The following is a 23255-nucleotide window of genomic DNA, read 5'->3' on the forward strand; positions in this document are numbered from 1 at the left end:
CTCTCTGGGCTGTTAGCACTGCAGGCTGGTATTGCAGGAGAAATCAGGGTGGGTACAAGAGATAAAAAAACATGGGTGTAACAGGGTTATATTAAACAAGGTGATTCTAGTTTGTGCTTCTTTCCTGGCACAGAGTGTTTAATATATCAGCTCAGTGAGTAGACCTGATTGCAGGACAGAAGTGGCACCCTGTAGAATGTGCCAGTACCCTGATTTGCTACTCAGATCCTTCCATTTTCCCTTTGCATTAAGATTTTTAATAAACCTACAGCAGTAATTCTGAGAATGCCTCTTTGACAAGTTGTCTCTTGGCAGTGGCAGCCAGGGGAATGCAGTAGTTGTTTGGTTTGACAGATATTAGCTGTGTACTGTGTCCTGCTTCAAGTGTTCACTTCTTAAAAGTCTGTGAGCAGAAGAGGATGGAGCTGTGATGGAGAAAGGACAGTGGTAGGAACCTGCTTTATTGCAGGTCACTGGGGCATTCAGCAGGGAGAAAACTCAAAAAACAGAACAAAACCAAAGCAACCACCAATGACTCCAAGCAAATGAAAAAAAACTCCAAAAAATCCTTAAGAGATGTTATGAATGTGGAAATGTCCACAGGGGATGAGGAATCAGTTCAACCAGGGAAGCCACCAAAAGCTGTTTCATTGTAAAATTTTTATTCCTTTACAGTGGAGGATCATCCAGTGGCCTGAATAGAAGCAATTTATTGTCCCAAATGTGGCAGAGAGCCAGGGAGTGAAGTTGCCTGGTTTTGCTGCTGTTTGGAACCAATGGATGTCTGGGTCTCACCTTTGTTTTGTGAGGAAGCTGAAAGATGCATTACAAGCCTAAATTGGAATATTCAGTGTATTTTTCTTCTTCTTCAGCATCATATTGACATTGCATTCACAGAGCTGTTGGAAAGTTATAAATATGCAAACTGTTTATTGAAACAGTGCAAAATAGCCTGATTGTAACACTTGTGCTGGATTTCTAGCTCTTGGTGACTTCTCTTTATGCTTGATTTAAGTCTTAGCTGATATCTAGTTGATAAAATATCTGAAGAAGAAGACTCTGCAAACAACTTTCTGAGTAACTTTGTATGAAAAGAAATTAGGATAAGATCTGTTTCCTCACAAATTCAGAAAAATAATATTAGATGTGAATAAGAAAATTATCCTTTTTCTCTATTCACAAAACAAGCATTCTCTGATATTTGCATTCAGTCAAAAAAGAACTTTGTATTTGTTGCCTGTCTTTTGATAATATAATTTTACTGAAAGCTCTGAAAAAGGGGGAACAAGATGGTTTCCTTAATGCCTGAGAGGCAGGGGTTGGCTAGCCTGAAAAACTTGCACTGTGCCACTGAATGAGTCTGAAATGTATTTTGATGAGGCTAAAGTTTTCACAGTCAAAGCCTCAGCCTTAGAGTCCTTTCTAAAGTACCTGGGAAATGTCAGCATTTTGTTAACAACCAGCCTGAGCATCCCTGTGTATCTTACTGCAAAGTAAGAGATTTCTCCTTGTTTTAGAATCTCAGCAGATGGAGTAGATATTGTTTTGGACTGTCTTTGTGGAGAAAATACTGGGAAAGGCCTCAGTCTTCTCAAACCACTTGGGACTTACATTTTATATGGTGAGTGGGAAAAAGCAGGTACACATTTCAAAACTAAAGCTTTGCAGAACTTAAAAGCATCCATATCCCTTCTTCCAGAACTGGTGATTGACATGCTGTGCTTGCTGAGTTTGATCATTCCAGTCAAGAGTTTTAGTTAAGCTGACCATGGACTAAATTATTGATAAATAAATGGTAATACAAAAAAAAAAAAAAAAGAGATTTAAAATAGTATTTAGAAAAGTAAATCCAAAATTGAAAGTGAAGCTGCAGTACAGATGGTTAAGCAGCATTGGGTGGTACAGGAGAAGCATGGGAGAAAGGTTGGATCTCTCATTCTGGCCAAGGAAATCAATCATTGGATCAATCATTGTGTGGCCAAGGAAACTTCAGTGTTGTTTTTGTGAGAGAGAAGCTTGAAGGACAATTTCAGGAAGAATGCTGTTGGGTTTATTTGACATGACTTTGAGGACTCCAACCCAGGCTTCTGTTCACAGATTCCCACTCCTGTTTGTGGACTGCTCCTGCCATGGAGCAGACACATCTGCCCTGCTGCTGTGCCAGGCTGCCCTCTGTGTGGGGAGCTCCTGCAGGAGGGCACAGCTGAAGGGATTGCTGTGTTTGTGGGAAGGGATGAAGCTGAAGGGATTGCTGTGTTTGTGGGAAGGGATGAAGCTGAAGGGATTGCTGTGTTTGTGGGAAGGGATGAAGCTGAAGGGATTGCTGTGTTTGTGGGAAGGCATGAAGCTGAAGGGATTGCTGTGTTTGTGGGAAGATGCCCAACAGAGCCTAACCTGTCCCCAGTTTGATAGATTGTCAGTGTCAGCTCAGAATTCCTGTAAGCCTGGAGGGCTTGATTGCCTTGGCCTCTTTGTTGGTTTTTATTCTCAAAGTATTTCTACTAATCTCTTTTAAACCTGGGCATGTTTTTTTTCTTAAACATGAATCATAGAGATGATTTTACATGTACTAAATGGTCTGCTGTAACTTGTAATAATAACCTGTGTGTGAATGTGCTCATCTTTACAGGTTCATCTAACATGGTTACTGGGGAGACAAAAAGCTTCTTCAGTTTTGCAAAATCAGTAAGTGTCTCTGTGGTGATGCTCTTTCCTCTAACTTTGGTTCTTTTCTGTAGCGTTTCCATCTTTATCAATTTCATTTATCTCTGCTGAGTTGTTCTTCTGATGTTGTGTTTTTGTGCCATGTTTCCTCCTGGCAGCACAGCTGGACCAGAATTTCCCATTGCCATTGAAATTGTCTGTGAGACATAGATCTCTTACACAGCTTAGTTTAGACTGCATCATTTATTTACTTGTGGCAAAATATCACATCCATGGGTATGATTAACTGTACCCTGAAGGGTCCTTGTATCTGAAAACACTGTCAGGACCTTGCAGTGAATTAAAGGACATGTACCTCTTAAATGGGCCTGTGTCCAGTCAATTCCAGATTTTCAGAAATTTTTTTCATACAGAAAAGCATTTTTCAGTGCTCCATGTTCAAGTGACATCAAAGAGATGATGATGTGGCATTTGTTTCCTAATTGATGATGTCAACAAATTCAAAGTTCAATTTTTTTTTCTTCAGATTACTACCACAACAGAAATCTTTACAGAAATCCTAGAGATCAAAAGTAGGACAAATAAATCACATCAACTGCCAGCAAGAAATAAGTTAACCAGGAGTGAAAGCAATTCCTTCATACAGGAAAAACATAAGGAAAAGTCTTTTCTGAACATCTGTCCTATGATCTTTTTGCCAAAATCTCATTTAGAGCTTTCAGCAGCACCCCCTTCCCAGGAGGAATTGGCTTCAAAAGTCTCTGTGTGGCTGAAAACAAGAGAAGTCAGAGCAAGGAGCTGTTCTTTGCTTCCTACATTGTCTTAATGGTTGTAGTGGGAGGATCCCTGTCATTGTCACACACTTGTGACCAAAAACAAGATAATCATTGCTATGCAGCCTTTTTACTGGTAATGTAAGAATATCCAGATCATATAATGTTGGCCCAATGAAATAAATTTCAGTTGAAGTAATTTTCAGTATAGGATTGGTATTTATTGACAGAATAAATTGAATAAATTGAAGGAATAAAAAATCATACTAATTTTGTATACAATTATAACCAGTTTCTTTATGTAATTATGCTGCAAAATGAACTCATAAAAATTGTATGAAAATTCTAATTAAAAATTTACCCATTCAAATAAAATTTGCAGGGAAGTGGCATCTCTCACTCTCAATGATGCTCTTGGGCTAAATGAAATAAAATCCTTTCATCAGATACTGTGAGGTATGCTCAAGTGTCATAAACATAATAATGGATATAAAGAAACTGGCAGCTGATAGGCAGTGCCTGGTTCCCTTGGTTCTGAGCAGAGTCATGGCCAGGAGTTGCCAGTGGACATCTGGGCACTCCAGGGGCTGTCTGGGGATAGCAGGAGAGCAGAAGGGGGAAGGAAATCCAAACTCCTTGCTCCCAGACCCTCTTACAAACCCAGATGTGTTCCCCATCCCTCTCACACCCTGACCTCCTCCAACAGGAGTTTGTGTTTTATTCCTGCTTGTCAGTCAGCTGCACCCTTCCTGTCCTCATCCTTAAATCAAATCCTTGCTGCTCCTCCTGGCTGCTGCTTCAGGCCTGGCAGATGAGTCATTTATCACATCTGCACAGGCAGCTTGCTTGTGAACTTCCCTGTACAATTCTTGAAAAATGTTTTTCTAACCATGCTGCTGTTTGTTGGTTTCCAGTGGTGGCAGGTTGAGAAAGTAAATCCTATCAAGCTGTATGAGGAGAACAAAGTCATTGCTGGGTTCTCCCTGTTGAATCTACTCTTCAAACAGAATCGAGGTGGCCTGATCAAGGGTGTGATGGACAAACTCCTAAATCTATATAACAGTAAGAAGATCAAGCCTGTGGTTGATTCATTATGGGCTTTGGAAGAGGTAGGAGTTCTCATTTTGAAATTTCTGAAAAATAATCACTTTTAGAGGTAAAATCATATTTAAACATGTTTTCTAGTTATTAATGTCTTCTGCTTTTTAGTTTGTGCCTAAGTTGCCTCTAGAGCCCCTGCTATTTGTAAAACAGATCCAGAGTTATCCACATATTTCTCTACTAAGTATATATTTATTGAAAATGCTAATAATAAATGTGTTTTTTCAATCTTAGAAAACTTTCTTTTTCCTAAGTGCATGAAACACGTGACTAACAAGTGCAGAGTGAAGTGCAAACAATGGAATTGAAAACAAGTTAGATTTTTTCCCTCAGAATGCATTTTAATACAGAAGCTTTAGTTTCAGTGCCACAGTTGTGCTAGCAAACCTTGGAAGTTGGCAGGTTTTCTGGCAGTTATTGAAAATGTGTCAAAGACAAAGAAATCAGAACTCTCTTTAAATGTAAGTTGCAGTTGTGGACTGTGGATTTCTTAGGTTCTTTTTTTAATTCCTCTAATAGCTCAGCTCTCCTTAAAGACATGCAAAGAAACCAAGCTGCTGCCAGCCTGGGCAGTTACAAACCCCTTGTTCAAAGTGCTGGTTGAGACATTTATAGTTGTGCTGGTGAAGGAAGAGAAGTATTTTTGGAGGTGTGAACAGAAATTACCATACAAAGAAACAACACAATTATAGAGCAGCAGCAGATTAATACTCATGGTTTCTGTGTCTGTGAAGTGCACAGAGCCTGGCACATCACTTGGGATGTGTCTGTGATAGCTCTGCTGAGTGGGGTTGTGTCTGTAGTGTTGGATTTCACTGTTCAGAGGTGCTGCAACAAAATCCTGTCTGTGTTGGAACACAGTAGGTGGTGTTACCATGAGGGAATAGTAACCACCACCAGGCTCACTCCATGAGCAGGGCTCTGTTTTACTAAGGTTGTGGCTGGCTGTGTTGTACCAGGATTGTGAGCTGTGTTCTGAGCCCAGTGTGTCCTGTACTGTCCCTGCAAGTGCCCCAGTGCATCCCAAGGTGCCACTTCACGTGGCAGAGCTGCAAAGGGTCCAGCCCCTGTGGTGACAGCTTCCCCAGGAACCCCCTTCTTTTCCTCTGAAAGGTCTGCCTGAGGCCACAGTGTCACCAAGAGCACCCAGGGACACCTGGGGCTGGCACTGGGGACACTGAGGGGCTCTCCATGGCATCCACCTGCTCCAGGAATGGCAGATGTTGTGATAAAGAGCAGCTGCTCGAGCAAGACCAAATCCTCTGCTGCTGCCTGAAAGGGAGAGCCCTTTGCAGAGCAGTATGAACCAGAAGTGGGATCAGATTTATGGTTTTGATGTGTCTTTTTGAATTTAATTATTAAGTAAGCTTATGAAGGAGCTTAAAAATGTAAGTGGCACAGGTCTCTAGACAGGTGTTCTGCAATTTCTTTGTTCATGTAAAATACATACTTTTCATGTACTGGTGAGTAAGAGAAGGATAATTAAAATAGTTACAATAGCTTAAACAATACTTGATTGAGGACATGCCATAACATGAAAAATTACACATGGCAGGCTGATCTCAATAGTCAGCATAATGGGAATTTGTTGGGAGACTTCTGTTTGATAACATTTCATCTAACATTTGGCAGTAGCATGCACCATCCCCACCAGTAGATTGTGATATGTGTAAATACATCTGTTGTAAAGCACAGTCTAGGAACTCCAGCTCATTTGTCACACCTGCTGGCTTTCCATGAGCTGTCTGGAACTGGCAGAGGAACTGTCTGGCTGTACCTTAAGGGATATGGGAGTGCAAGAGTTGTTTATTTGATTGCAGAGTATTACTGAAATATTACTCATCCAGGGCACTCACTATCATTGTTGGGGTATATTTTTGTGGTCATAAAAGTAACACAGGGCTGACTCTCAAGTTAATAAGATACACAGAGAATGTGTCATTGCTGAGGACTAAATGGAACTGGACTGAAGAAAGGTTGGTGCATTTCTGTTCTGTTTTGGTAGGTTTTCATTTTTAATTCCAGAGCTTGAACATCTCCTTTCAGAGGTGGACATTTGATTGATTTTCACTTCCTGTTGGCTGAGCTCAATGAGCTCCAAATGTCCACTTTCATTTGCCTTCTCCCAGTAGGCTTCATTAGAGACTAAACCAACACATGACCAACTTTTACCAGGTTTCCCAAGGAAACTTCCTGACCCATAAGAGCACTGAGGATGTGCATTAACTAGAGAGTGGCAGAAAGGGGGACTCCCTACAGTGGCATTTCAAAATGAATGGCTGATTAGTTTTCTGTGGAGGAATATTGCCTTTTCCAGAGCCTCAAGGGGGAATTCATGTGTCCCCTGTCTAACAATTCCACCCTAGAGGTTATCTTGAATCCAGTCAGAGACATTCCAAATGAAAATATTGCAAGGAAAATTCTCAAAGGAGTCTTCACCATGGGACACCTTTCCAAATGTTTTATTTTGAGTACCTGAATGTATCATCACATGCATAATAGGTTTGATCTCTGTATGAAAGGCATATCCCCAGCACATACCTTCAGTTCTCTTTATTCACTCTACATCTGCATTTGTTTTCATGTTTTCCTTTTGAAAATATCAATTCACAAATTCATGCAGACTCTCTAAAGCCAACATGAAAGACACCTGGTTTTGTTCCAGGGCTATATCACAGTACAAATGCTGCTCTTTTCAGTCCTGGATCAGTTTCCATCCACATGCCAGAGCAGAGGACAATAGTTACATGCACAGTGGTGTTCCCCTTTGCTGCTCAAGGCTGCTTTCCTTGCATGATGACCCCAAAACTGAGGGCTTAATGTTCCAGTGCATGTGAGAACAGCCCGAGACTGGCTTTGTGTCAGTTTGCATCAGTCTTCATGAAGTGTAAAAAAAATACTTCCTTCTTCTAAAAGCCTGGTATGGTTCCTTGAACAGCATTTATTTCTTAATAATTTCTGCAGAAGCACACAGTTTGAATTTTAAAGAATATACTGATGAGAGAATATTATAATGGCAATTTCAAGTGGCAATAATATAGAACTTAGAGAAGGTTATTAGATTCCCATTTGCCTATTATGCAGCCTGTGTTAATGATGTCCAGTTGATTGTCAAATTATTTTATAGCTAGAACTGCTCAGAAATTATTAGATGGACTGAAATTGATACTGTTCCTGTTGAACCATGAAGGTTTGCCTGAGTGTCCATGAGATCATTCTCATTAGGATATAAACCCTTCAAGTGTCCTCCTTTCTGTGCTTTAGGGCTGCATCCAAAGGCCACAAAGTCTGTGGAAGGATTCCTGCTTGCACTGGCCTTTGTTTTAGGATAAGCATTGCCCTGCCTCTGCAGTGCAGGCTGCTTAAACAAATTTGCCAACTGACTGAAAAGAGGAACTTAGAAGTGACTCAGTTTTCTTCAGTGCATCAGATTACAGCTGACACAAGGGAGCTCTGGATCCAGACTCTTGACTGCTGCTGTGGAGCAGAACTATTTGTATTGCTGTGTTAGCTGCTGCTGATTGTTTGGGAAGGGTAATTTTAATCTCAAACTTACATCCATAAATCCCAGTAAAGCCAAGTCTTGTCTCAAGTAAGCAATTAGAACTACTTTATTGTGGAAAAGTAAGAAGGATTTAACTAAAAGTGACAGTAACAAAATCCACAGATACTTTAAAATGGAAATACAACTTGGGAATTGCTCATCATGAGATGAATGAAGTCATACAATAAATTAGCTGCTGGTGAGATATCTTGCTGCTTTGCAACTATTTGTTTATGCATTCAAGTGTTTAAAAGATGAGATGATTTGTAGTAGCACATGCTTAAAATGCTGCTGTGTAGTAAAAAGCTGATTGTCTGGTAGGATTGCATTTCATTACAAATTGAGTTTAAAACAGAATTTGTATTCAGTGAATATTTTTTGATCTGTTTAGTTGTTTATTGGTTAGTGCCTATTTACCACTTGTCTTCATTCTGATTAATTTGTATTGTGCATTTATGCATTAGCATTCTCCTGAGGGTCTGTGAGTATTTGGCTTTACACAGTAGTCAATTAGTAAGCAGGATGAAAACTGACAGTTTTCAAAAAAATCCAGTGTGTTGAATAAAAACATGCACGTTGCACTTTTCTATTAAAATTCTGTGGTTTTCATCTCCTTATGGTTGCAAAAGAAAATTTATGTTCAAGGTAGATTGACACAGAAGTTATGTGTGCCTTCTTTGGTGATTTACAGCAGTCAAAGTTAGCACTGAGCTTGTGTAAAACAAATTCTTGCACAGGAACTGCCAGTCAGGGTCAAAGTCATCAAAATATCTGGGGCACCTTTACCTGAAGCTGCTTGTTTCAAAAGGGACTCTCAGCAGTCAGAAAGTTTTCAGACTTGGGCATTTTGATCCATGTGGGTGAGGAGTGAGGTTATGGAAGAACATCCTGCCCACAGGTCTGTGCCATGTCCCAAAGGATTCACTGCACTCCTCTCTCAGAGGATTTGAAGCAGTGCCCTGGTTGGAGCAGTGATGGCACCAAAGGCTCCTGCTGCCTTAGGGTCAGCAGGAGTGATGAGACACTGAGACCTGTGCCATAGGGCTGTTATTTACTCTTAAGGAATAAGAGGGGAGTGTGATCATGGCCTGGCTGCTACAAAGTATGCACATCACCAGGTGTCACTGCTTTGGTATGATAATGCAATAATGCTTTAGCAGCACCTCACTTAATGAACAGCCGTGCCCAAACCATAGCCCAGGCCCAGGAGCACACTATGGCACTGAGCTGTGATCAAAATCAGTGCAATTGAGGCACTAAATATTACAGATCATGATATGACTGTCAGAGAGCTCTAATGACTGTGCCTTGTGGTCAGTACATAGAATATTTTTAACTGGAAAGAGTCCTGCACCTTAATTTAGTTTGTAATGAACACTGCACTGAGTCACTGGGGTTTTTTTGGCTGAATAATTATGAGAGATCTCCCTGTAAGGTTTGTATTATTATTTTTCCCTTGTGTGCAAATAACACTGATAGATAATGCAGAGAACAGATACATGTGAGAACAGCAACATATGAGAAAATGTGCCTTTTAAAGGAATTACTGTATCAGTAGGTCTGGCTGTAAATACAGTGATTATCTAAGTGAGATTTCCTGCTCTTGAAGCCAGAGCTTTTCTCTGGTAGTTTGCTAAGGAAAGCCAAGCTGTGTTTAAGAACCTGAAGCTAAAGGAATGCAGTGCAACTGATCACATTGCAGTGACATTCTAGAGTGCCTGCTGATGCAAAAATTTCCTGTAAAAGGCACATTTCGTCATACATTGCTGTTCTCACTCTCTGTTCTCTGCATTAGCTATCAGTGTTGTTAGCAGGCAAAGAGTAGGAGCCCTGCTTTAAGATTACAGCTTTATTGAGTTCCAATCCAGTGACAAGACCTGGATGAAGGAACATTTTCCACACAGAATTTATGGCACGTTTTGGGGAGGGCAAAGTAATCACAATATGTCTGATTTTAGCACTGTTCACTGGCTTTAAAGGGTTCAGGTACTGGAAACCTGTGTTTTTCCACTGAACTCATCCTCTCCTATAAATTACCACCTCAGTGCAGGCTGTTAAATATCAGCAATATCATTATTTGAGAGGCAGGGGGATGGGAAATCTCAAACCCATGATAGCAGAATAATAACAATGAACCCCCTAAAGGAGAGACTTTAATTTCATCAAAAGCTATTTATGCATTTCTGTGATCTTGGCTTCAGGGCAAAAAGCCTGCCATGTATCACTGGAGTGAGACCTAGAGAAAATTGACCCATTAGTTACTTTTAATGTAGAAAGAGGGCAATCTAATAATACCAGATTGGGCTGGTATCTTTTTAGGAATACTAAATACCATCCCAGGTCTAATTTTTTTTCTAATGGTTACAATGTCATAATAATGTGTGCAGGTTTTTTGTCTTTCCTGCTTGATGAAAACATTCTCCAGCAGAACAAATTATGCTTTTTTGAAGTCAAGGACTTCTACTGTGTTTATTCTTCAGGGTATACAAAACAACAGAGTACCAGAATAAAAGAGGAAGTAAATTTATAACCAAAGTAATAACCCACTCTGAAATACAGAAAAGATTAATTTTTTCATAAGCATAAAACAATTTACTTTGCAGTCCTGTGGTGTCGAAGGAGGGAAGTGCAGCTTATTCTGTGAAACCTCCCACGAGCCTGGCAGTGTGTCTGTGCTGTGCTTGCTCCTCCAGCACCACAGAGCAGAGACTCTGCTTGTTTTGAGTATTTCTTTGACAGAACAACTTCTTTGCAGTTGTTCATGAGCAGCTTTCCTGATGGACAGGTGTTACCTCTGCAGATATCCTGGCCTCTGATGCTGCCTTGGAACTCTCTTTGTTCTTCATCTGACTGATGAAATAAATGCTTGTACCTCAAAGTAAATTTAAATGCTTTATCTGTTCATCACCATTGTTTCTTTGTGCACACACAGCTCTAACACAAGCTTAATACAAGATATCAAAGCACACAAAAATGCATGGAGCTGTGTCTTACTGATGTAACAGGTTTGAAAATGGAGATGTGGGGAAAGCAGACTGGGGAACAAAACTTGAATAATTCAGGGCAGCTTGATTCTCTGTTCACAAACAAATTATGCACAGAGGCCAAATATCTTCCAAATCTATTTGAAAGAAAGACCATATCTTTTAAATGTGGGGAATCTCAGACTCATGGAAAGGTTTGGGTTGATACAAGACTTTAAAGCTCATCTCATCCCACCCCAGCCATGGCAGGGACCCCTCCCACTGTCCCAGGCTGCTCCAGCCCCAGTGTCCAGCCTGGCCTTGGGCACTGCCAGGGATGCAGGGGCAGCCCCAGCTGCTCTGGGCACCTGTGCCAGGGCCTGCCCACCCTGCCAGGGAACAATTCCTCATTGCCAAGATCCCACCCAGCCCTGCCCTCTGGCACTGGCAGCCATTCCCTGGCTCCTGTCCCTCCATTCCTTGTTCCCAGTCCCTCCCCAGCTCTCTTGGAGCCCCTTCAGGCACTGGAAGAGGCTTTGAGGTCTCCCTGAAGCCTCCTCTTCTCCAGGCTAAGGGGAAAGCTATTCCACCTGAATTTTACCTTGCTAACATTAAATATAATGAATACAAATTCTAAAGGAATGAAAACTGGGCCATGAGTAAGGTGATCTTTAATTTCGGCTTGGCAAAGATTTTTCTCCCAAGATGTCTATCTGAAATAAATATTAATTAAAATTCAAAATTATTTTGTTGCTATATGCTTAGATGAATGAAACATATCTTGGAAGTACTGGAGATTAATAAGTTATTGCAATTTTTTTCCCCTCTAAAACATTCTGTATACCTGACTATGGGAATTTTGCTGCTCTTGGGTGAATTATTAAGTTCCTACAAAGTGCCCATAAAATTTCATTTGCTTTTCTTATGCATTTAATTCTGTTTAACAGGACTTCATGTTACTTCATAATTCATTCTACCTTTCCTACCACTATCAGGAAGCAATAGCATAACCAAGTAGTCTTTTTAGATTCACCCACTGTTGATGGCAATGGTTGTGATTTCATTAAAAGCCTGGGATAGAAACAAGACAAGACTTTGATATAGGCATGGTGGCTCTGTAATAAGGCCTCAGATACATGACATTAACTGTGATTACCACAAAATCTGATTGGGTAAATGAGCTGTTTTAGGAAACTCAGACTTGTTAAGTTAAGCAGAAGTCAATTCTTTTCAATTGCTATATATTATTCATAAACACTGTATGCAATTCAAGCTACACGAAGGGAATTTAATTAGTCAAGTAATTTATTTCTGCTCTATGCTTTCTAGCATTTTTTACAGCCTCTGAAATTTAGCTTGTTTTCTCTAGCCTGCCAGTTAAATACCTGTATTTAAAGAACAACCTAGAGTCTCCAGAATGTTCCTTTGTGCACAGTGAGCATATCTGTGCTACTGTACCCATTTAGTAGATGAATAACAAAGGAGATGGTGGATGTCATCACCTGCCTGGTGCCATGCAGCACAGTTGTGGTAAGATCATGGATCAGCCTGGAAATCTCTAATTGCCAGTTCTGGCCTCTGCCAGCCATAGCCCTGGGCTGTGCCTCAGCATCTCCAGGAGCCTTCAGTGAGTGAGTGCCTTAGTGGGGGCTCTGATGGACAGAGGTGTGACTGCTACCAAAGGTCAGTGAGCTCCTTCCTTCCAGGGGAATGGCATTTCCTTGCACTGGAATGGAGTGGCAAACAGGGAAATGTGTTTTGGCAGTGTTTGTGATGAGCACTGATCCTGTGCTCGGATTTGCTGTTGCAGAGGTTAGAAGCTGACCAGCCTGAGACTGAACCTCTCCATTTACATAAATACAGCCTGCAGCCACAGCTCTTTCCTGATCTACTTAGTAAGCACTCTGCTAAGAATTAATTAGTTCTGGAGACACAGAGGCAGAAAACATTTGGTGGAAGGCATGAGACACTGGGGGTTGAAAGTGCACAAGTGCAGTGGTGAGTCATGGTTGTGTTTCTGGGGCAGGCCAGGCTGTCCCTGCTGCTTGCCCTTGTGTGCCTCAACAGCTCCTGGAGCTGTAGGGAAAAGGGAATAAAAAGTAGATTTGGTTCCTGATGGATAGTGCAAGGGCAGGGGGAAATGGGCAGGAAAATAATATAGGAAGCATTGATGGATTCCTCTGAAGAAAAAGTGTGCACTATTAAGGATAAACTAGTGACATGCTTCCAGTTAATTCAATTAGCAACAGGAGGCTATATGGGGAGAGCTGCTTTGCCATTTATTAGAAAAATAAGGACAAAGCTGTTACATTGAGCAAGCTGCTGATTAATTACTGTGAAGAAGCAGTATTTTACAGGAGTAGTCTGCCTCCTGAAATATATTAGCTGGCTTCTAAGTAATACATTGGCACACATTCCTTATGTATGGAGCTGATCTGGTGATGCTGCTCCTCTGCAAGGAAATGAACAGAGACCTGGTTAGGGAAAGCTTTACTTTCATCAGTGACACCAACATTTGTGCATAGCCCCAGAAGATAGAGTTTATTTCTTCTGTCTTTATTTTGTATATTTGACTTTTGTCACAGTTGTTTTACACTTCATTTTTGCTGTCTGTGTCATGAAAAGTAAGCACTTCTCAAGGGTGTCATGGGATCATTTCCCTATTCAAAACCAATTTCTACACTCTTCCTGAAGTAGGAACAGAACAAAATCAGAGAACAAAAGCCAGTTGCTTTTATACCCCTGATCCAAGTGTGCTTCAATCCATTCCTTTTATTTCTACCTGATAATGCAAGGAAATATCTGCCTGTCTTCTTCCAGTCTTGCATGTGGATGAAATATCTGCCAATACATTACTGCATCCACCAGCAGAAATAGTTTTAAATGAATTCTAAGAGAAAGTTTACTGTGCCTCCTGCTCCACAGAGCACTAATTGGCAAGGAATTCTGCAGGGCTGGAACAATGAGTGTTTGCTGTCACTCAGAAATAATTGCTGGATGCTGTGAGTGAGACTCACTAAAAAAAAACAGGTAATAGAGGGAAAATATTAGAAAGAAAGTTTTCAAAGCCACATTTAGATGCTCTTTCATTCTTGTGCTGGGCTCTGCTAGTGTGTGTAGTTTCAGCCACAGAGCCTCTGAACAGAACCTTGGATTTCCCTCTGTCAAAAAATTCCACTCAGGCTTCTTTGTTAATTAGTTGGGTGTTTGGGAGAAAGCTCTTGGTCACTCAGGTTAGGCTGGCAGGGAGTGCTGATGTGAGAAACTCAGCTTTTCTCTAGGGATAGCATGAACCAGAAATCTGAGGTTTGTGTTAGCAATTCCTCCTGATTGTTTACATTCTCTCAGAAACTCCTTTTAGTCTGCATTCAAATTAAAGAAAGACCTATTTTCACAGATGCTAAGGATTTAAAAAAAAAGAGATAGAAATAATGAAGTTTACTTGGTGATATTCAGAGAGTTGAGAGGTGTCATCTGTATGTCTGGCACAACAGAGAATACAAACAATTTGGATTCCTCCTGCCTTTGAAATATTTCCATTTTCAGACTGATGCTTTTGGGTGAGGTTTTGGCCTCTTGATTCGAAAAAAAAAGAAAATGAGAATAATTTTTTTTTGTTTGCTTTTCTGGCTGTAATCTATGAGTCTCTTACTTCATTAATCAATGAATGCCCAGAAATCCACTTAAGAAGTCACTGAAAAGAATCAAAAGGGAAGTGGGAGATGAGAATAATGAAAATATCTCTATATATATTTAAATCTGATGGGCCCATTTTGTCTGAATGATTCTGCACTGGCAGCATCATCGCTGAGGCCATTTCTGTGACTGACAGGGAGCAGAAAGGTTAACAGAGCAGAGGGAAAAGGGCAGCTTTCAGACCCTGCTGCATTACTGTGCTGAGAAACAGCAGCAGAAGCTGTGCCTTGAGCATTTCTGCTGTAAATTCCAGCTCACATCTTTCAGCTTTGAGGAATTTTGGGTGCTTGGCCTATGAAGAGAACACTGACATAAGCTTTTAGCTGCAGTAGAGGGATGTTTAGATGTTAATAGATACTGAACTCTGGTACAGTAAATTAAATTGAATGGGCCTTTTTGGTTTTAGAAATGCCTTTGTAAGGTGAGCATTCTAGCTCATTTCCTGGGATCACTGTGTAACAGTGGCCAAAGGAAAAGTAAATTATTAGTTCCAGCAGCAAAGCCAATTCTGTCTCTCAGCAGCTGATCATGTTGATGTCAGTTTTGGCAGACTGGTAAAAATTTTGGAAATCTCTCGAGCAGTAGCACAAAATTACTCTCCAGGGTTATTTTAATTTATTTTTCCTTTGGTACTAGTGGTCTGATTAGGTTACTAGATTGCCTTTATTGCAAAAAAAACATAGGTTTTGTGTTCTGTTTCACACAACTTTGCTAAGATCAATAAAAAAGGCATCAAAAATCAAAACTATCAAAATAACACTTCATTTTAGTGCATAACAATTGTTAATCAAGATAATTGTTCTCACCTAATGATAATGGCTCATATATTTTTTTCAGTCATTTTAAACACAGATGAATTTTAAAAGCAAAATTACTCTTGGGCATAAAGAAATCTCTTAGCATAATATAATCTAAATTTAATGTGATAATTGAGAGTTCTATGTGGCATTACAGCTTAGTAATAATATTATTGCCAATTACAGATAATGATTTAAATTTACACCGAGGCAGTGAAGCAGATACATTGTCAATACTAAAAGACTCCTAAATATACATTAACCAGTTGGGAATGATTGAACCCAAAGGTATTTTGTAGGGAAAAACTCTGTGTTATGAGCACTGACTTTGAGAAAACAATACTGAAAGGAAGCAATGCAATTGTAGAGTTTCAAATGAGCACTGATTTTCCAGAGTTTTGATTGTACAGAAAATGATATTTGGAGTATCAAAGCTCAGGCTTTGAAGGTGGTGTAACAGTGCACACATCTGAGAATGTTGGGCCATACCTGTAAGAAATGAGGCTTCACACACCACAGGCAGCTCCAAATCTTCGTTTACATGAATTCAGTTGAGTAGAATAAAGACTGTGTAAAAGTGAATTCCGGACCACCACCAAATATCCACAACCTTTAGAAGAACCTGAGGGCTTTTTCTATTATTGCTCTGATTATGTCCTGGCTAAAATATCTTAAAGATCCTAAACTTTCCTGAGCAAGAAGGGCATAACCTTTGAGTTCTTCAGCAGCTGTAACACAATCCTGTATCCTTCCCTTCAATCTGAAGGAAACACCCAGCATAATTCTCAGAGTTCCTGCAGTTAAACCTGTTTGCAGTTAAGCACAATGTGTGTTACTGAGGTTCTGCCTATCCACACCTGGAAATGCCACAGCATTAGAGGAGAAGCTGCCTGGGCTGCAGCAGGGATGTTCTGTGCTCAGCTCTGTGCTGCCCATTCCTGCAGCCTGAGCTGAATCAGTGCTCACACACCAGCATCACACGTGCTGTAAACTAAATCAATTTTATTGCAGTCACACTGGTACAATGCTAACAGGGAGTTAAGGTCTTTAATACAGCCTTAGAATGAGACATTTTTTTAACAGTGCCAGGAGAAATATTAAGTAATAAAGCAAATAGAACTGCAATATATATTGTAAAACTGTCAACCAGCAAACAAGATAAATTCAAATACCTTTCATCTTGCCTGGATGAATTATTTCAATCTTGCTGTAAAGTGATGTAGCTCAAACTGAGGATAAGCACGAATCACACTCTCTATCATAACAACTGTATTACAGTTTAATACAACAGAGGGTTTTGTTTTTCTTTAGTTTTAATGAAGTTACAGAGTGGCACCCAATGGTAAGATCTGACTTGGCAAGCTTTTTGAAGGATTGAAAAATACTGTGATAACATACAAAGAATTAGCTTTGCAATCCTCATGGCACTACTTTCTGGAACAAAAAAAAAATTGCACAAGGAAGTCAAAAGAGAAGTATTTTCTTATTTGTATCATTAGGGACATGATTGGTATTTACCTTGATGAGTTTCAAGGATTTACATAATTAGTTTACTGACTGGGGACAGATTTTACTGAAGATAATCCATTGTTACAAAGTAACATGGAGATAGTTTTCAAAGTCACAACATTAATGTGTTCTGCTAATCTGATCCCAGTAGGTGGATTTTTACATGAAGCTGCTCAGACTTTAGAAATTAGAGTGTCAAGACTTTTTACTGATTACCATCTGGAAGACTGAATGTTTACTGTATTTTGTAATCACTAAGTTTAGTTCCCGTGGTTTTGGAATAGTGATTCTGGAATAAAGCACAATTTCTGCTCCTTAGTAGTAATAAAGGAAGACTTAGAGTTTTTTGGAATATGTAGATAAATCATATAGGATTTTGTCATTTTTTTTTATTAATGATTTTAATATCCCATATTGTGAAATAAGTAGCTCAAAAGAGAGCTTAAGGACGAGTCTGAGGAATATGTAATAAAGGTCTTGGGGTGAAAAATACTTGACTCATTTGAATCCTTTAGAAAGTAAGATGTGAGTTTACAGAGGCGTCCAAAGAAGAGGTTAAAGAGGCTTCCATGGCTATTCCAAAGCCATGCTGGTCACAGGTTTTGTGCCAGACTTTCAAAAATATTCACCTGCCATTTGGGAAAGGTGCAGAACAAGGACATGTTTTCATGGGTCATGTAGAAGAAAGTGAGGAAAGTCAGGGAATTAAAGGGAGAAAAAAGGGAAACTATTCTCATGCAGGTTGTGAAGTGTGGCTTCAAAAGTGTTGATGAGAAATGCAAGAAAAATTGTTGGTGCTGGTAAGAGATGGAAAACCTCTGATAGACTGTAGAAATGAGTTTTGTGTGAAGATCCAGTTATTGGATAGTGGCTCTAGTGAATCACAGGACTGGAACAAGCCTGACAGACAAATCAGGTGGAACTAATACAAACCATCAGCATGGAGTGCTGGTAAAATAATAGGAGATATAAAAGGACATTGCTTGTGGAAAGTTTTCTGTAGTTTTGCATCTTCCTGAAAGAAAGAAAATCCTCTCTAGTGAAGTACACACAATGAAATACCTCCTCTGTATAAAATAAATTCTTTTGTTGTGAATAGACAGAAATTTGAGTAAACAGATGCTGATGAAAGCTTGGAAAGCAGCAAGAAAGTAATTACCTGTGGAGTTTTGGTTTTGTTGTATCCAGGAGGGGCTTGGAAGGGTTTTTGGTCTAAACATAAAACTAAAAAGAAATACCTTTTTTACACCATAGTAGTGAGGAATGGATAGTACAAATTATCTTATGCTTACAGACACAAGCCCAAAGGCCATGTGGAGATCTGCATCACAAGGAGCTCAGAACCTCAGGGTTTCATCCACACCACTGTGCAACTTCTGAGAGGACAAGAACTGCTGGTTTGAGAGAGATAATAAAAGAAGCAGCACGTGGAAGGGGCACTCTGAGTTCTGTGTCATCCCTTACATTATTTGACCCCAGTACTGGGAGTTGTAATAGCCTGAGCCCTAAAGCAGGGGTGTGGTGGGAAGGGCCCCTGACCCCTGCTGGCACACAGCAACATTCCTGTGCTGCTCCAGAAAGGCTGGAGGACCCTTCCCTGTGTGGAGAGGCCTCTGCTGGATTCCCACAGGAGGGAACCAGGCAGGGCTGCTGCTGCTGCAAGGCTCTGCCCTTCCACAGCCCAGGCACTGTAATCCAGAAGCAATAGAGCTCCACAAGAAGCAGAGGGCTTAGGATCAGGTCTGCATGGTCTGGGGGTGGAGGAGGAGCAGCAGAGTTTAATGGCACTCATAACTACTGGAGCTGAGGGCAAGAGAGCAAATAAGATCATCTTGTGGGTTGGTGCCGTTTTTCTCCAGATGATTTTCACAGAGATCACAGGGCAACATTGCTGAGAGTTCAAAAACTCAAAAGCATAGAGCTTGATAGTCAATAACAGCATAAGATGTCTTTTTTTTTACCTGCATAGTGATGAATTTAATAAAGTTTATTTCCTGCCATAATTTGTTACAGCAGATTGTGATGGAGTACAGGAATACAGCAAACTGAGATCATGTATTAATCCAATTTAGGCAGCAGACTGCTGCACCCCGACAGAGTGCAGAGGGTCTCTTTTCCCTGTGGCTGCCAAAATTCGTTTGCAGCTAAAGGAATCTTCCTCACCATAAGAGCTGCTGCTGCAGACCAGCATCTCTGAACTCCCCAAGCCTCAGGGGTGTCTGGGGCATCCCTGTGTGCACACCTGGCTGCAATTCCCTACAAGATGCATTAATGCCAGAAAGGTACCGTGCAGGGGACCAGTTCTGAGCTCCTCTACTTGTGGCTTTGATGTGCTCAAAACCATTTTCCTAGCATTGGGACCATGCTTCTGTAATTTCTACCATCGATTCCAAAGGTCCAGCCAGCCCTGGGGAGCCAGTGGCTCACAGGAATAGAGTAGGGGTTCTGGCTTTGCTGCTGCTCTAAAAGAAATACCAGTGGAGGACCCCAAAGCTGCATCCTGATTCACAGGATGTGTCTTCTCTCAAGCTCAAATATGTTCCAGGGATTTCATCATCAAATTTCTACCCCTGAAAGGAATTTTGGTAATCAATTGACTCTGAAAGGAATAAGGTAATCATTTCCTATAGTAATGCAGGAAAAATATTACTTTCTTCAAGCTTATCTTAATAGTAAGTGTTGCTGAGAAAAGATGTGCCAGTGTAAATCAAATTGAGTAAATCAAATCCATTCTGGCTCCATGCAGTTTCTGAGATAATGCACAGTCCCACAGAAATTCTATAGCACTTTACTGCAAATAAAAGTTTGTTTTCAGCTATCAATGCTGAATGCCCCTGAGCTGTCCTAACCTGCTGGAGTTCCCTGTGTTGATGGATCAAATTTCAGCCTCTTCTCCTCTTTTATCATGTAGAAAAGCTCCCACCAAACTGATAATCTAGGCACTGCTCTTTAGTACTTCTAAATATTTAATTTGTTGTTGATTCTGCCTTTTTTTCCTCCTTTATCCCTGTTGACTCTGTAAGTAAAGGCTGGCAAGATTTGGCTCAGTTATTCTGTAATTACAAGGCTTTAAATCTCTTTTTCTTTGAATTTTACTGAGACAAAACAAATACTCATTGACGTCAGCAGGAGCTCGCAGGAATAAGGAAGGAGTGCAAGCAGCACAGCTCTGCAGCTGTAGCTCTCCATGCAGAAGATGTATCACTTAATAGGTATCTTCAGCAGCCAAGGGAGGACTCTCAGTTTGCCTGTAGCATCAGTTTTTATTCCTTTGACATTTTTCTCATCTTGGGTCTGGTTTTAGTCTTGCTGCCATGGCAACATACAGAGAGGCTAAAAGGTACTCCAGAGAAAAGGTCTCTCCTCACTGACAGGCAGCAGGAGGGAATAGAGGCCATTGCTGCTGTTTGCAGCTGCAAACAGCACTGGAAGGATGAAAGGGAGACAGAAAGTATTTTCTGTTTGCACTTGTGCAGGCAAAACCTTTGGTGCAAAAGTTCAGTGTGACAGGGCATGAACAGAGGTGTTGGATAAAATCATTTCTGCTTTCAGGTGGCTTTGAACAGGACAGGACACGACATGATGTGACGTGACATGGAAACAGACTTCATGATGCAAGTTTTTCCTGTAGGAAAAACACTCCAATCAGCTCAAAATCTTTGCTAGTGATACTGAATTTTTACATTTTGATTGTATCCATGTTTTCTCCATGCCCATGTAGGCGTTTATGAAAATTGGGCCCCGCATACCCTGAGTTTGATGTGTCTTCCTACATATGCTCAGTGCTCAATTTCTGCATCTTAAGAGCTGGCTGCATTCACCACAGGCAGGAATAGAGCCTATTCAAAATCCTGTAAATATTATGCTGCTTTTCCATCTGCCATGCAAGCTGCTGCATACCCTCAGCCTCCAGGAGAACAGAGTCTGGGAGGTCTCTTCAGAATTAATGGAGTAGGTGAGACAGGAGAATCCAGGCTGGCTGCAGATGTGGGATTGCCAGCCTCCCATGTACCCAGCTCCCACACAAACAGGTAATTGAAGGATTTTGTCACGGCAGATAAGGCAATTTAACACTAGAAGCACTTTTCTGCTGGCTATTCTTCTACACAGTGCAAGGGAAATATTCCTATCAGGAATGCAGATCATTCCCTGGGAAGTGTGCTGTGCTGAATACAGGTTACTCCATTGCTCTCAAGGGAAATAATCCTTCACAGCAAAGGATGGCTTTGTCCAAATAACTGTGTCTGGTAGGATAACTGTCACTAATCACACAGGAAAACAGGTTTTTACAAAAGCTTGTACAGAAGGCAGCCTGAGAAAGGGAAGTATTGCAAACTCACTTAAAAAAAATAAAAACAAAAAGGCTTTGAAAAAAACCAGCATGTTTCCCACTGAAATATTACCCCACAACATCATATTGTATAAACATGAGAGAGACATTTCAAGATTATCAAGGAGAAAACAACAGGACTAAGCTTTGACAGATGCCTCTTTTGGGAGGAGAAGGGAGTTGTGAGCAGAGGAGGCAGTGACTGCTGGCCACGTGTGTGTCTGGCTGCCCAGGGAGCTGAGGTGTTGTATTGCATTAATCACACACCATGGCTGTCCCTTCCCTGGGCCCAAGGCTCCCCAGCAGGGCTGGGTGGCTGCAAAGGGACATTTCCATTTCCATTTCCATTTCCATTTCCCTCTGCTCAGTGCTTCCCCTGCCCTGGCAGCCTGGCAGGGTCTGCAGGGAGTGGAACACCACAGGTTCCCTCAGAGCTGCCAGCAGGTGCAGGAGCCGCTGCCCTTGGTTCCTCCAGTGTCTTCCCTTCCACAGACCAGACAGACAAAATCCACAAGTCAGATGATGTGGTTTTTCTTTGCAGCGACTGCAGTGTTAGTTTTAAAAGCTATATATACCAGAAACATGAAAGAAAACTCTTCTCCTGGTCTGAGAAGTGCATCTGCAATTAAAATGCAGGTCACAATCCATATTAAAGACAGCATAGCTTTGTAATAGAACACAGCAGTGAGCCTGATAAAAATTATTTTGCTCTATAGCACTAATGAAAGCTATAGTATTAAAGCTTGGCTTATGTGGGATCTCAGCTAGAATCAACTGCAGTATGCATCTTTTTTTCTTCATTACTGTCTAGAAATAATGCTTAAATAATTATTCTTGATATTATGGTTTGTAATTCTAATGGTTGTAGCTCTGGGCTCATTGCAATAGTGCCAGTTATGAGCAGCAACAGAACAGAGTCAGCCCTGGAATGAAAAATGGGCATGTTTTTAATTCAGATTATTTTTTCATAAATGTGAAGGAGATTTGGATCATTACCTGTGACACTTGGGTTGCCAAAGTAACCTTGCCTAGCCAGCTGATGTTTGCACAGCTCATGGCACTGTCACCATGGAGACCTGTCCATGTGATTTTGCAGGCATGATGCAGTTGCAGGCGTCTCAGAGAGGAATTAATTGTTGTTGAGCAGAGCTCGTGCAGACAGCTCTGCCCTGGCAGACAGAGCCTGCACTCAAACACCAGCTAAATTCTTCATTTAGCTGCACAGAGAGGAGCAGGGCAGGGCTAGCAGGAGGGAGCTCTCTGGGCTGTTGTAAGGCAAACACTGAGTTCTCCTGATGGAAAGTTCATGCTCAGATTGGGAGGAGTGGTCAGGGAGTGCTGATCTGTGTAAAAGCCATGTTTGAATGATAATATTCATTTACAGTACATTTGTTTGAGTGATTGAAGGCTATGGAACACTCCAGGTATTCCTTTTTCTCCACCCAGTACCTGCTCTCCCTCATTCATGTGCAACCTGGTGATGTCAGGGAAATTACACCAGTAAAGCAGGGGCTGAAATCTGTCTGTAAATACAGGATATTCAAAATTCTCCTCCAAAAGTAGATGTCATGCTGTGCTTTCCATTCTGACCTCTGATGAGCCTCACAATGGGACTGTGAAGTGGATTTTGGATCTGTTTTGCACAGTTCCAAACCAAAGACCACAGAAACATTTTGATAAGAAAAATGGTTCTGTTTCTGATGGTTAAGCAGGCTAAAGGGTGCTCCCTCCTTCCTCCCATATTCTTTGGAGAACAGAAGTCAGCCAGGCTGAAGATAAAGTCATTTTGCTGGGGTGAAATGCTTTGTTCCACCTCTTTTAGTTAATTATGAATGTGCTGGATGACGACAGCAGGTCAGAAGGTGCTGTTGCTATTTC

The 23255-nt window shown here is 40.9% G+C and overlaps 1 protein-coding gene across 1 annotated transcript in view; it reads left to right on the forward strand.

The window, feature by feature from the left end:
* VAT1L (vesicle amine transport 1 like) overlaps positions 1-23255 on the forward strand; it is a 57028-nt gene that overhangs the window by 22967 nt on the left and 10806 nt on the right. The window contains exons 5-7 of the mRNA XM_071440267.1: positions 1518-1621; positions 2630-2685; positions 4352-4546. Of these exons, the coding sequence (XP_071296368.1) occupies positions 1518-1621; positions 2630-2685; positions 4352-4546 (355 nt within the window). The remainder of the gene's footprint in view (positions 1-1517; positions 1622-2629; positions 2686-4351; positions 4547-23255) is intronic.

Source organism: Agelaius tricolor, unplaced genomic scaffold (genome assembly GCF_023055355.1).
Source record: "Agelaius tricolor isolate 1412-34295 unplaced genomic scaffold, bAgeTri1.0.p SCAF_15, whole genome shotgun sequence".
Taxonomy (NCBI): Eukaryota; Metazoa; Chordata; class Aves; order Passeriformes; family Icteridae; genus Agelaius; species Agelaius tricolor.